The sequence below is a fragment of the Balearica regulorum genome, chromosome 19, assembly GCF_011004875.1.
Source record: "Balearica regulorum gibbericeps isolate bBalReg1 chromosome 19, bBalReg1.pri, whole genome shotgun sequence".
NCBI lineage: Eukaryota > Metazoa > Chordata > Aves > Gruiformes > Gruidae > Balearica > Balearica regulorum.
The window spans coordinates 2324656-2339046 of record NC_046202.1 but is presented as its reverse complement, the minus strand read 5'-3'; the positions used below and the strand labels follow the sequence as shown (position 1 = coordinate 2339046).

Genomic DNA, 14391 nt, shown 5'->3' with positions numbered 1-14391 from the left:
GTCTACACTTAAGTTTCCCAAGACAATTAATAGCTAATTAAATTGAGTTTAGCTAAATACTTGTGCATATTAGTCTGTATGCTCCACAAACAAGATGCAGGGAAACAAAGGCTTGCAAAGCATCCAGACAAGCATGTGCAAATGTCAGCTAACTCGGATTAATTGGCAATTGGTTACCTTGAGATGGAAACTCAGTGCTTGTCATGATAAATGTAATTAATGGCCTGGTATATGGGGAGGTCAGTCTAGATGGGCTAATGTTCCCTTCTGGCCTTAATATCTAGATAACTATGAAATTTCACATTTCTTCTTCCTTTCTCATTCTTGCATATGTACTTGGGGATTCCTGCCTGGCAGAGACAGGAATGCATGCTGTCAGCTTCTTTAAATTTACAGTAATGTAAAACATCAGTTTCTATAAATCTCATTTTTACAAGCCCCATCCCCTCCCTGGTTTGGGCTGATATCAAAAGATGACGGTTGAGGCGAATCAGTAGAGCATGAACTTCATGGAAGTGTTTCTCTTTCTCTCCCTTCTCAGCTTTCCCCCTCCCCCAGTCCCCACTAATAAAATCCTTGACTACCAAGCCTTTTATTCTGTTGTTGCATCTAGTTATTTTCTTTACTTTTAGCAAACTCATTTGTGTCTGATCCTGTTGTCCTTACTGTCAAATGCAGTAATATTAGAGTGAAAGGGCTAAATCAAGTCCGTTCTGTAACTCTTTGGGAGTCAGCTGAACGGCTCGTGTGAAGGGAGGTTGCAGCACTGGCTCCTTTGTGCTGAAGGAATACAATTTTCCCCTCTGCAAAGGCTTTTGCATCATTTGCATTCCAATGGAACCAGCAAATTGGGCCTTCGGTGTGGAGCAGACCTTTTTATTGCGATCAGCAGAAAAGTCGGCCTTTTTCCTGCTATCATTTGATAAAATTCCACAAACTCTGTGTTTTGGGAAGCGTGAAGGGAATGTTACTCCCATAATTTCCGAAAATAACCTGGACAGATTTACAAGAGCTTTGTGCTAGGATTCAGCTGAAGTCCATGAGAAACGTATCCATAACTACACCACCTCTAAAAAAAAAAAATCAGATCACTCTCTGCTGCCAAAAGGCTTGCAGCTAGCCTATAATTTAGTCTAGGCTGGCTCTTCTAGCTCCTGTCTTACGCTTATCAGCAGCCTTTTATTTCTATGCCGTCGTGGTTTTGGGGCACCAGGACATAGAGGGGTGCAAATCTGAAGATAGGGAAAGTCCTGCCTGCACCATATTCTTTCTCCTACAGTTAGTTATGCAGAGGGAATTACAGAAGAGCTGTTGTCCAAAGCCCCGTGTTTAAGATGAGATACCTGGAGGAATTCCCTCCGCCTTTTCCTGGCTGGTAACGTTGCTCTGCTGTTGGGAATATACAGCAAGCTCCAAAAGTAATACTGACAGACTTCAGAATTATGATACACTGGAGCTCTGGCGTAATTCTTTGTTGAAGAAGTTAGAGGCCTAAAATGTTAAGGCTTATTGTTATTCTGAGTTGATAATCTCTGCCTTGCTTTAATAATTTTTCCTCATGCCTGGATAGCCTGCGAGTTGCACAATAATCACTCACACAGCTTTGTAATCAATGCCCAAAGTAATAGGATTCCGCTGGCCAACGGCAATTAATAAATTTGTGTCTTTTTTAAAACACTAGCAAGTCGGGCCTGAAATACGACTGACTGGCTTTCCTCATTTGCATATTTATTGCAGTGGAAAAATTCTTGCCGAATGATTGATGTTGAGCCTGCCTCTTGAATTCCAAACAGCACATTATTATGAAATGAAAAATGCCGGCCATACAGTTGATTAAAGTTGAAGACAGTGGAATCGGTGTTTTTTAAGATTGTGGGAGAATTAAAGGCATATTTTAATAGATGTTGACAAGAAGTGAACTAACAAAAGCAAAGCAAAGGATTTGCTTGAAAAGATTTAATCAAACGTGTTTCTTGGGGGATTAATTGCTGGGGATGACTAGTGCAAGTGGCTGGCTTGTGGATTTGAATGAGAAGTATTGTTCTCAGGCCAGCGTATTGAGTGCCATTTTGACCTGTAGTTTAACTCCTGTCCCACAGTCGTTTGAAAGGAGTGAAAATTTCCCCTCTTCATCTGAACGTTGGGATAAATGCGTGTACCTGATAAAGATACTTTTCATTCTGTACAGCTATTAAAATAAAAGAGGTTTGATTCCTCTCCTTTTTATTTGCATAATGTGACCAATGCAGTGGTGACTCTCCACGGTGGCAGGGGGAACTCTCCCAATATTTGGCAGCTCAGCTTTTGCTCTGCATGGTTCAAACACCACCGTTGTTCCAGCTTTTCTCTGCAAGCACTTCATACAGCCTGTGGAGGTACATGGAAAATTAAAAGCTTGCATGCCAATGATACTCCTGTGATGCCAGATCCTCAGATTTAATTGAGGGGAAAAAGTAGTTAATTTCCAGCTTTGGCGTGGTCTATGAATTTCAGACATGTCCTCTGCGATCTGGTACATCACGGTAACGATGCTCCTGTTTGTGTGCGCATACGGTGTGTACACAGTAACAGGCAGGCACCGTTCTGTAGGGGAGCACTGCCACAGCAGAGCCCCATGCATGGTGCCATGAACATAGAATCACAGAATCATTTAGGTTGGAAAAGACCTTTAAGATCATCAAGTCCAACCATAACATACAGCGATGGAGTGAAAATCCTAGGAGGTTTGCCACAATTTTTAGGATTCTGTCCCTGACCATTGTACTCTGAATCTGCTGGATAGACGCACCAGGGTCAGGCGGGGAGGAGCCTTCCTGGTGGAGCAGTTTTGGGAATCCCACTGGTTGGCTCTCTGTGGATACCTTTGAAAGCCTGGCCTTGAGGCACCGGCTTTTTCCAGCGACTTAAAGTGTCTCGGCGTGAGGCTGCTCCCCGCTGCTCCACACCAGCTGCTGCTCTCCGCAGCTGCTCAGGAAGATGAAATGAGACCCCATTTTTAGAGGTCATGAAAAAGAGCACAGATATTTTTCTGCGCAGGAAGCTGCCTTGCTGTAGAAATGCTGAACTTACAGTGATGGGCAAGCACGGAAGCCGTCATGCCAGCAAATCCCCAGCACGGCAGTGCTTGGGTTTCGGCGGCGCTGGAGGCACAGCGGCCCTCTGCCTGGTGGGGGGGAGTGCCTGGTGGGGCCGGTACCCCGCAGCCAGGAGCCACCCCACACAGAGGGGACAACACCAGCAGCACAGCCAGTTTGTCCATACTGCTGGCATTGACAAAATTGATTTTTGTGGTTTGAGAGCAGTAGGACAGATTTCATCTCTGGTGGGTCTCCTGACACTTTGATACATGGCAGTGCTATCCCTGAATGGAGCTAAATACTCCAGGGCTACTTTCTGACTGGGAGAAGGGATGTATAAAATGAGAACGTATGAGAGAGTATTAACAGAAAGGCACACTTTGATTTACTGATACTGGCTCCCAGCTTTCTTGGTGGATTGATATGCTGTCTGTTGGATCTGGAACAACTTTTTCACTCCTGTACACAAAATGAAGGGGCTCCCATGGACTCTTAAAAGTGACTCTTACAAGTTAGCGTCTCACCACAGACACTCTGAGTCCCATTTAAGCTGGAAGTTATATTCAAACCACGTTTGCTGTGTTCTTGAAGCAGCTGCAGATGGATCCCACTCAGCATCCTTTTTTCTTTCCCAAAGGGCAGCTTTAGAAAAGGTTCGATGGAGGGAGGGGTTGTGTGTTGTCCTGGGGTTAGTTGGCCTCTCCTACACACAGAGCATGGGTGGTGGTTTTGGGGATTTCAGTTGCTCATACTGAAATGCCGTAAAGGGATCCAGCTTCTTTTGTTTTTAAGGCAGCGCTGAGTCACCTGTCCTCAAAAAACACAGGTTGGACATGCTGAAGTAACTCCTGGAAAAGGAGATAGTTTTAAGATTTTTTCTCACTAGTGATGTATATGTTAAAGGTGTCAGTTGTGACAGTGGTGTCGATATAAGGTAGAATATTTACCCCAGCACATTGCAGTACAGAGTGTAAGAGAGATGCAGCAAAGCTGCTGACAGAGACTAAGAGAGAAGGGCTGGGAGAGGCACAGACTGGGATTAACCAGGGCGATAGGCTGTGCCTGCAGAGTCGGGTCGGGAGAGTTTTACCTACCACAACTTAACAGTTGCTTTTGGAGGCCACTGGTTGGTGCGCTGGACTGGGAAGGGGCAGCTGGAGGACGTTTAAGCATCTGTAGTTGGCTGAACGCAATAGAGCAACACCCAGAAGTGATGCTGATGGCAGAGTTCGTGTAGTAGCTCAGGGAATAAGCTGTTGGCATCAGGATCATCCTGTTGGTGACTGAATGGTGGGAGGGTAGTCATAGAGCTTTAATGGCATTGTTTCAGCCTTGGCTGGTTTGTGGTGCTTGAGAAAACCGTAGTGTTGATGTATTCTTGATCCCGAAAGCTTTAGAAACTGAAAATTGTGAGGGACTGCCTAGGACCTAACACATGCTGCGTGGTCAGGGCTGGCATTGCCTATGCTCTTAGAGGTATTGCTGGCTCTGTTCTGTGCCCAGAGCAGGAGGTGCAAATCTGATGGTTATCATACATGAAAGCTGCTGGTTGGTTGCCTTAATGTACTGGCGTGCTTGAAAGCTCCATGTTTGTAACTGTTTAATTGTCTGTTTCAGACAAGTAGCGGCATTTTAAAGAAATGTGCTGGGATGGAGTAGGAGAACAGGAGGGTTAGCGTCCGGCTTGCTTTCAAAATGACACAGTTTGCATCTATGAAACGGTTTTGGTTTATGCTGCCTTTGCTCACAAATGGATTCAGTCTTTTCCCCAAAGCAGACGGTGTGAAGGCAGTTGAGGGCATGAGAGGGAAGAAAACTGAAGCGGGAGAGGAGATTGGGAAGAAAACAGCCCCTTCTGGAATTAAACATGAAATGAATAGGGCAGGGCTGGGTGAGAAGAGGGCAGGGGGAGGGTGACACTTGGCTTCTGAAGTTGAGTTTACAGCACACTTAAGCACCCAACAGTAACAATGAGAATGCCATCCAATAACGCTATTAAATACACAAGAACTGAAAACACGGAAATTACCCAGCTGTAAGAGGCTCATGATGAAGCCACTGTCTGGAATAATTAGCCCTCCCACCTGGTTAGACACACGGTCATTGTCTTCCCTGCCCTCTCCATCCCCTTCACTCCAAATAAAATTGCTCCCCATGCCCACTTCTGTTGGGGTCCGTATCTCCTAGCCTGGGGGAGCTTGAGCCTGTCTTTATTCCGTGCCTGCTTGCCGTGGCCCTGATATACCCCAGAAGAGCTGGAGTGCTACTCCAGTTGTAATTGACAGGATCAAAGCCGCCTGGGGTGCATTAGCACTGCTGCTGGAGGATAGGCAGCGGGTAGAAAATAAACAGTTTCGGAAGCTCTGGGGACATTTAGCTGTGTTGCAGGCAGTGGGAAAGATTTTGCTGTTGTAAGCTGTGCACTCAGGCTAGGGTGGGGGCACTTTCCTTTTCCAAGTGATGCTTTAGCTGCAGACACACACAGCAAATGCATTTGTAAAGGCTTTTGTCTGTTTGTCTCTTGGAATTGTTTTGATGCTAACACACGACTGTTTTACAAGTACGGCAAACCTAATCCGTTAATAGGTTTATATAGAAGAGTTGTCAGAACGTATCTATAATGAACTGCAGGCCAGGGGAGGATGAGTCCAACAGCTGATTTGCAACAAAAATCTTAAAGCGTCTTCTCCTTGACATTCCTGTTACTGAGGTCAGGCTGTAATTTATCTGAAGATGGTGACAACTGAGCAATATCACAGTGGTAACATGCGGGAGATTGAGACCTCTGAATGTCTGGGCTGATTTCTGCTTGCACTGTCTCTGTCTGGCTGATGAAGATTTGCTGTTCACTCTACCTATGATCTCTGTGTCCTCCATTAAAAAAAAAAAAAAAAGAAAAAAATCAAGTGGTGAGAAGTTCTCTCCATTCTTTTATGCTAACTATAAAGAAATAAACAGGTTTGGGAGTTAGCAAAACAGCCCTACTGACTTCACATCAGTGAAGGACCAGGCAGAGAGGGTACCAGGGGAAGCTCAGGGGAACGTCCCACCACTGCAGTGCTCCTCCTGCCCTCCGGACAAATCCTCGTGCTCTGTCATGTCAGCCAGGGTTGCTCCTGCCCATGAGGATGCTTGTTCTGGATGCGTGGGGAGGGAAGCCAAGCCGCCATGAACATATCCCACAAGAAAACAGATCTTGAAGCGGTGTGCTACCTTCCTCCAAGCAGTGCATTTTTTCCCCTTTCTGTGTTGCCTCTTTGTAAAAGTAGAAGGCAATACACCAGCGTCAGGTAAATATAAATTAATCTGTGTAAAGTTCAGTTCAGGCTTTTTGATAGAAGCGTACTAAGTGTTTTACCTGTAAGAGCTGAGCCTGTGATTGATGTGTACCAATGTACAAAGGGAGAGTTTGTGTAGGCCTAGACAAACACTTGTTTTATATCAGAGCGTTCTGCAGGGAGGCTTGTTGGTTGCCACAAAAGAACTATTTTTAAAGAACAGATGCTGCAACAGTGTGCAGTTAACCCTTCCTACCATCAGCTGCAACTGTGTGTCCTTGGAGAACATACGATCATTGGAACAGAGATTATTTTCTCTGCATCTGCATAGATACAGGAAAATTGTCAGCTATGAAAGCCTTTGGATACACAGCATCAGATCCGCATTTAGGATTTGTGTCTGCAAGTACCCCAGAAAGCAACTACTCATCGCTGTAAAACTAACCTTCACACCATGTCTAGATCATTTTGTACACCTTTCCACCCCAGCCTTTTCTTCTCTTTCTCCCTTTCTAAGGATCTCTGGCCCTGCAGTTCTGCTTTTCTAATTGGAATCCTCTCATTAAACTTGCCAGGTCATTGTTTAAGTTTCCCCCATAGATCAGATCTTGCTACATTTAATTTTACTTACAATCTAATTTCTTATACCTCCTGTGTGGTGAGCACAGCGGCATAGAAACCAGCAGTAGTCACAACCCTGCAGGAGTTCAGTTTTTCTTCTTGCCTTCCCTCCTTCTGTTCCCTATAACATGCACGTTATGTACAAGAAACAAAAGTCAGAGGTCAGGTTTAGATGGGATGTACATATATACGTTTTCCCTTGTGTTTCATATTATTCAACTGAAGCTGGCCTCTCCTGCAGAACTTAACACAGGAGAGAAATTAGTTAGTCAGCAAAAAATCTTGTTGTCATACCTGCACACTTGCTTCCTCAGTATGTTAATCCTTTAGGCTCTGCAGTCTGAATGTTTGTTGATGAAACATTAGATCAGTATACTCCCGATGTGCAGCCAGGCAGATATTTAGAAGGCAGTCCTGCCTCCTTTCCTCCCTTTTTAGGAAAGAAGTGTTCTTTCCCACCGTGGCGGTGTTTGACATTAACAGCTATAAATCAGTTTGAAGGTAAAACCACATCTCTCACCGATTAGAGGAAAACAGTTAATGGGACATGCAGTAGCTGTGGCAGAAATTCAGATTCAAGATGAGAAACTAAGCACTGCAAAGCTAAGTCTTCACCAGAAGCAAGGATCAGTGGGAAATTGTCACTTGTGTCTCTTGTTCTGCAGGTTGTAAAGCCCTGGAGGCATTGCTGAAAGTATTAGTGGACCTTCAGGATGAGCTGCTTTATCAATACCCAGGCACGAGGCACCTGGTAGATGGAAAGCAATCAAAAACTGAGAGGTTAGTACAAAATAAGACAAGACCTTTCTGAATCCTTTGGTCTCTGACTCTCCAACAAACAGGGCAATGCTCAGCCTTCCTGACCATACTCCCTCTCTGCTGTTCTCTCAGTTGTTGCTGGATCTGGGTGACAGACATTCTGGACAAATGACCATTTGAATTCCTTTTGCCAGTGTGAGAAGTCTGTTTTGTAATCTTTCTGATAATGGAGGAGAGGCTAAACCATGGGTCTTTGGCCATAAATATCACCATGGTGTGGAAAAAGCATAGGTGGTTGTCGAGGGGCCATTGAGAATTCAGGCATATTGCCTTAGAGAGGTATAGGGTGTTTAGTCTGTGTATTTTTGTTCTAGTGATGATGAAATCCCTAGCAGTAGCGATGAAGAGCAAGTGGATAAGGCTGAGGAGAAGAGGAGGAGCCTCCCCAAACGAAAGCTAAAGCTGGAGGACTACCCCGAATTCATAGCCAAGCGGTATGCTGACTTCAGGACGTATCGGAACAACATCTTGCAGAAGTGGCATGAAAAGACAAAGCTGGCATCTGGCAAAATGGGAAAGGCAAGTCTTCATTTATGTGCGCTGACATGCTTATTGCTTAGCAGGCATTTGTGGAACAAGTTGATTTAGAAGTTTCATATCATGGCTGTTGCAAGTTAAGCTGAGAGTTACAGCGGTAAGAATTAAATACACAGGTACACATTTTTCCCCAACCTTAAATGAGTTTGGAAAGAAGCTCAGCCCTCAAATTTCAAAGGCATAAGCTGCTCTCTTTTGTTTTGAGCAGATGGGCAGGAAAAATTCTTTCAGGGGCAAATGGTTTCCCAAGTTTTGGGAGAAACTCTTGGATAGTATTGGTGTTCTCTCAACTAGACGTCTCATCATAGCGAGTCTCCAGCAGCAAGAAAGCTCCATGAAAATGCCACTATTGCTGATCAACAAGCTGTTAGTGTTTTATAACAGAACTAGGGGCTTCTGTGGCTCTCCTCCTCCATGAAGTGTACACTTTAATACAATGGGTAATCATTTCACCCAAAGACCCAGGGTCTCCTAACATCTGTGAGTTAGTATTAATCATTGAGAAGTTCATCTGAACCAGAACAGCAAAGGCATTTTATTAAGCCAGGCGTCAGGTTGCCTCAGGTTGGGAAGGGAGAGGGAGGGAGAAACAAATAAAAAATCCTAGGCAGAAATCCCTGCAACGAGACCCAAACCCCCTCCTCTTGGAATGCTGTCTGCTTATCCACTGACATGGAAAGATAGAGGAACATTGCTGCCTTGAGGAAAAGCTTTCTGCATTATCTGACACTAGTTAATGTTGTTGCAGGGTTTCGGTGCCTTTGAGCGTTCAATCTTGACTCAGATTGATCATATTATGATGGACAAAGAGAGATTACTACGGCGGACACAGACCAAGCGATCAGTGTATACAGTGCTGGGAAAGCAGGAACAGGAATCTCATCCGGTCCCTGAATCTTTGCCTGAAAATTCGGTAAGGGTATTTTGTTTATATAACTCATCCTGTAGCAGCAGTGAAACTCTCTGCAAAACAATTAGCTTGAGCCTTTAGCAGGTAATATTCTTGTTTGTGAGAGATTTATGAAGGAGATATCTGAGTGTTGATTCCTGCAATGTAATGGCTAAGAAAAAGATGTAGACATTTCCATTCTGGTTTTATGGTGTTTGCATTATCTCCTGTGCCAGTTCCTGACAGGGGAAAACAAGGTTTGGTTTGTGATTGTAGGAACTGCTGCTCACTAAATCTGCTTTTTGAGGTGGCGGCTACAAAACTTTGGTTTTACTCTGGAGTTTAGAATCTTTAACCAGAAAGTCACTTCTAAAATCATACTGCATATAACCTACAGAATATGTTAGTAGTAAGTCTGTTATTAATTTAGTATTTAAGAATGAATAAATACTCAATTCGGAGAGATCATGTAGAATTACTGCACTTGCAAGATATATTTTTGCCATTACATTAAAAATATCTGTAGTATTTTGCCAGAAAGACTTTGCGCAGTCCTATTTATTTCCCAGTAAAGGTATCATAAATCTATGTTGGCATTGGCAGCATTTCTGCCTTGCCTTTAAATGTATTCCTAGTCCTTAAAAGCTTGTTATGTTGGGAGCTTTTCTCCATTCCTTCGTATCTTCCAAGTACATTTCCAAGCTGCTGCACGTGATGTCATCAGAGTTAGGGACAGAAATACGCACACATGAGCTTTCAGTATTTCCTCTGTGCTTCTAGGAAGTCCTCCCTCAGTCGGATTCCAACAGGCACCTGAAGGACATAGATGAGGAGATATTTGATGATGATGACTTTTATCACCAGGTAGGTGATGGTAAATCTGTGTTGGAATTACGGCTCCAGTTGTTTTTTAATATTTACCGAGCTAACATGGTTGGTTCTGTGCTCTAAATTTCTCTTACCAGTGAAACTCAGTTACCTGTTTTAACATCCAAAATCTCTGTAGATGCCTCAGAGGACTTTGCTTTCAACTTTCAACATAGGGCTATGAGCTTAAACTTGCATCGTGGATGTAAACTTCCTGCCGTCACCGGCATTGCTGTACTGGAGTGAGGGCTGGAGGATAAGGGCTGTCCCTGTTCTCACTGGTGAACGTTGCTACACAGGAGAAAAATCACTGGATTTTCTAAAGGTGACTGTTCTCTGTGGGTAGAGTTCCATTTGGAAAAACAATTCTAGTACATCCTCAAAGCACCTAGGTTACTCTCATCTCAACCTAAATCATCTATCTCATCTACCTACTGAATGAAAAAGCTGCAGGGCTTCTCTAGGACTTTGCTTGGAGCTGTGCCAGCTTGGATTTAGGCCAGTTATTCTTTTTATTTGCAAAATTCTTAGAAACAAGGAATCTGCACCCAGTGCATGGAGACTGCAGCTTAGGGAAGCCTTGTGTTTGTAATTCATTTAATAAATGACAGCACCAGCTTTATGAAATATTGAAATTGCCATATATTGAGGAACATGATTCACTGTAAGTCCTTCCTCAATGCACAAAAAACTAGTTTTGCTCTGATGATCCACAGAGAGCTTTAACTTCAGGGCTAAACAAATATCATTATATCATTAGAAAGGCAGAAATTTCTGATCTGAATAGTTATTAGAGTGGCTAGTAAAGTGTTAGGGTAGTGGAAGATTGCTGTTGCCATGTGACTGTGCTCTGATAACTGATTTAACCAGAAGCATTTGAATACTTCCAAAATTTGGGGTTTCATGTACAGAGCCAGGACTAAAGGTGATTAAACAGATGTGCTAAATTAGTAATTCTTATCTGTGTTTTACGGATAGGAAATACAGAGAACTTTAATGCTGCCTTTTTTTTTCCCCTCCAAGAAGATTTTCAACACACTTCCAACTCTACTGCTGTAGATGTCCAAGAAAATTTTTGCAGCAGACCTTACCTAGTGCAGAATTAGGACAATTTGAATGTTTGTGAGGAATCTACTCAAGGCAGCCTGCCTCAGAGCTGGGATTGTATTCCAAGCTAGCTCCTCTCCAGGCTGTGTATTCATTGTAAGAGCATCTCTGCTGGTATTGCTGTGGTTTGAGCAGCATCTCTTGGGCAGGTGAAGATGCCAGGCTCATCTGTGTAGGCTCTAAGATGGAGATGGGAGAGTGCCTGTCTTGTTGGCAGCTGTGGTTGAAGAGGCTAAACCTGTAAGGCAGTGAGATGATACTGAGGTGGAATTTGATGTCCAAGTGGACCAGAAGCCCACCTTTGGAGGCCAAGTGGACCCTTAGAACACAGAACGAATTAAGTTAGTATAACGAAATTGTGAAGAGGTCGAGGAGAAATAGCTGTGATTGACAGTCCACAGACCTGTGCAGAGAAAGTGCTTATTGGCCGTGAAATGTTAAATTTTTAAAAGAAAAATAGCAATAGACGAATGGCCCATCTTTCCTTCTAATAACTTTAACTTCGATAAATCGTGATTTCAGAAATATGACTAGTCACAGCTTAGCTTTTCCCCTCACTGGTTAATTGGGGTGCTGGGGTTAATCTAAATTAAAACTTAAACTAATAGAGGTCATTGAGGGAAGAGAATCACCTGAGTAAAACAAATGGGTCTGCCAGGCACAACTGTATCTTGGCCATTTCCCAAGAGGGAAGTGGCAGCAAATTGGAGTTGTTTCAGCGTTCGGTAGAGGTGAAGGATGGGTGACACCAGTTTAATGTACGGCACCTCCGGAAACGTTCCAGATTGTATTCCTTGCTGTACCAACTGCTGCCTCCCACGCACAGTGAATAGGAGCAGGACCAGCCAACAACATCTGGCAGCACAGCAAGGAATGGGTGCAACTTTTGAAACCCCATAGACTCTAAATATGGTGCTTAGCTTGGTGGAGGCTTTAATCACTTACCACTCTTTGGCAGCGGGCTACGACAGCTTATCCTAGCCTCGTACATCACGCACAGACATCTGCTGAGCCGCGAGGCAGCTACACATTCATTTTCCTTTCTTGCTTGTTTTTTTTTTTTTATTTCCTCCCTCCTTCTCTCCCTCCCTCCCTTCCAACCCTTCTCCTCTCCTCCCGTCCCCAATATGCTTCTTGGGAGAGATGATCTGTAAAGATTACTGCTTCATTGTGTGCAAGTAATTGCGGGGATGCCAGCCCCTTGCCAGACACCGCGCAGCACCTGTTCCGCTGACCTGGTTAATGTCTTCTGTTGAGTGGGATTTGGCAGAGATTGGAGCTGAAGCCAATTCAGTGATAAGGCTAAAGAAAATGGCTGTATGTTTTCTGTCACCTCCCAATTAAATTGGTTTCATAAAGTGCTTTCCTTTATTTGTCAGGGTGGTAAGCTGAAGCTGAACATTGCATTCAGAAAGGGTAGAGTGCATTACAATAGAGTGCTGACAATACAGTGAATGCGTTTTCTTTCAGATGGGTCATAACTGTGCAGCGCTTTTGTGTGCATGTGTGATTGCGTGTGTGGATGTACATATATAAATAAAATGTAGAAGGGGAACTGGTTCTTCAGGAGTAATCGGCAGCAACATCTCTGGTTGTTGGAGCTGAGGTTGCTCAGAAACTCTGACCTCTGTGCATAATACTTATTGCACAGTATATTTCAGTGGGTGCTTTTTTCTTTGTATTTAAATTTAGATCCAGACTTTTTTTAACATCACTTTCATTTTTCTAAATAACATTTTATAATGATTAATTTATTTTGATTACTGCTCATGATTTATTGAAGGTAAACATTCCGATAAGGAAGGACATTGGAAACCAACGTCCTGTATATTTCAGTGTGAAATTAAGCAAGTACAAATGAACGAGATCGGATGAGTGTGCACAAGCTAATGATAACAGAATAAGTAGCTATACTGTTTTGTTATAGATTATATACAAAACTCTTTAATGAATCTATTTTTCCTGTGGAAAACCAATTTTCTTGTCCAGGTCTTGGTATTCGATGGAATTCACCATGTGGGGCTGGTGGAATTTTACGACAATTCAGGATTTAACTCTGTTCTGTCTGTTCATCCCACTTTGTCTTTTCTCATATTCTTCACTTGTTTTATAAGCAGTTATAATATTTATTGTGGTGGCCCATGTTGAATGGTAATGTAAAACTGAGCTGAATAATGCAAATGAAATATTTTTATTTGGGTTGCACCGGGTGGGAATAGTTAAACTGTTTCAGAAGGGTCCTCATTACTGACAGCAGTGAGAGGCTAGACCCCATTTCCTTTTCTTTTAAACTCTCCTTCGTACATAGTTTTAAGTGAAGAAAAAGGCTTTTTATTTTTAGAAGTCATATTTACGTAGAATTCATTACAGCTGATATTGCAGCATTAAGACTTAAAATTCCAGCCCGCTACCAGAGAGCTGCTGGTCTGACATGCTACAGTGGAGATTTTATTATTAGGTTGAAATACTCCTCTAGTAAAGGAGAGAGTGGAAATTGGTTTATTTCCAACAGGAATTAGGTTAGTGTTCATATGCTAAGCGTTCCACTGGTAGCAGCTCTTCCCAGAACAAATGTTCATCATTGATGGCAGCAGGTATGCCTAAGGAGAATTAGGAATATACATAATCCCTTTTTTTCTCTGCTCTCCTGCTCCCTCCCCCCCTGATTTTGGTTATGTTATATATCGTTGCATTTTATAACAACCCACAATCATCGATCATGTCTGTGATCACCACAACTGCAGAAGCTGAGCAGAGCCAAAGTGGATGGGCAACATTCAGTGAACCGCCGAGGTGTTCACACAGAGATGGCAGCAGTTTGCCAGGCAGGACTGCCAGGGGGTTGGAGAGGACTGTCATCCCTCAGCTACTGCGCTGTGATGGAATGAACTGCCACTGCCTGGGATTTACTCCCAAGGTGAGCGAGCATGCTTGAATAGTGAGGAAGAGGTTTGCTCTCTTCCTTATCTATACCCTAATTGCTTAGGAAAGGAGTTGATCCTGTAGAAAATGGTGTTTAATTGTAGGACTTGCAACTTAATTTATTGTTTGTCCCTTGTGGAGTGGCACTGCATGTGCCTGCCCACTCTTGCACGCTCTACGTGACAGATGTGGTTTTTACAAGTGAGCAAGAGATCTCACTGACTTGCTTTGTCCTAGTTTAGTGTTCAAAATGTCTGCGTTAATCTGAGTGACT

General features: G+C 43.4%; 1 protein-coding gene across 1 annotated transcript in view; it reads left to right on the top strand.

The window, feature by feature from the left end:
- The window catches only part of AATF (apoptosis antagonizing transcription factor), a 56336-nt gene that overhangs the window by 13080 nt on the left and 28865 nt on the right, over positions 1-14391 (top strand). The window contains exons 5-8 of the mRNA XM_010313617.2: positions 7642-7756; positions 8110-8314; positions 9081-9245; positions 10002-10085. Of these exons, the coding sequence (XP_010311919.2) occupies positions 7642-7756; positions 8110-8314; positions 9081-9245; positions 10002-10085 (569 nt within the window). The remainder of the gene's footprint in view (positions 1-7641; positions 7757-8109; positions 8315-9080; positions 9246-10001; positions 10086-14391) is intronic.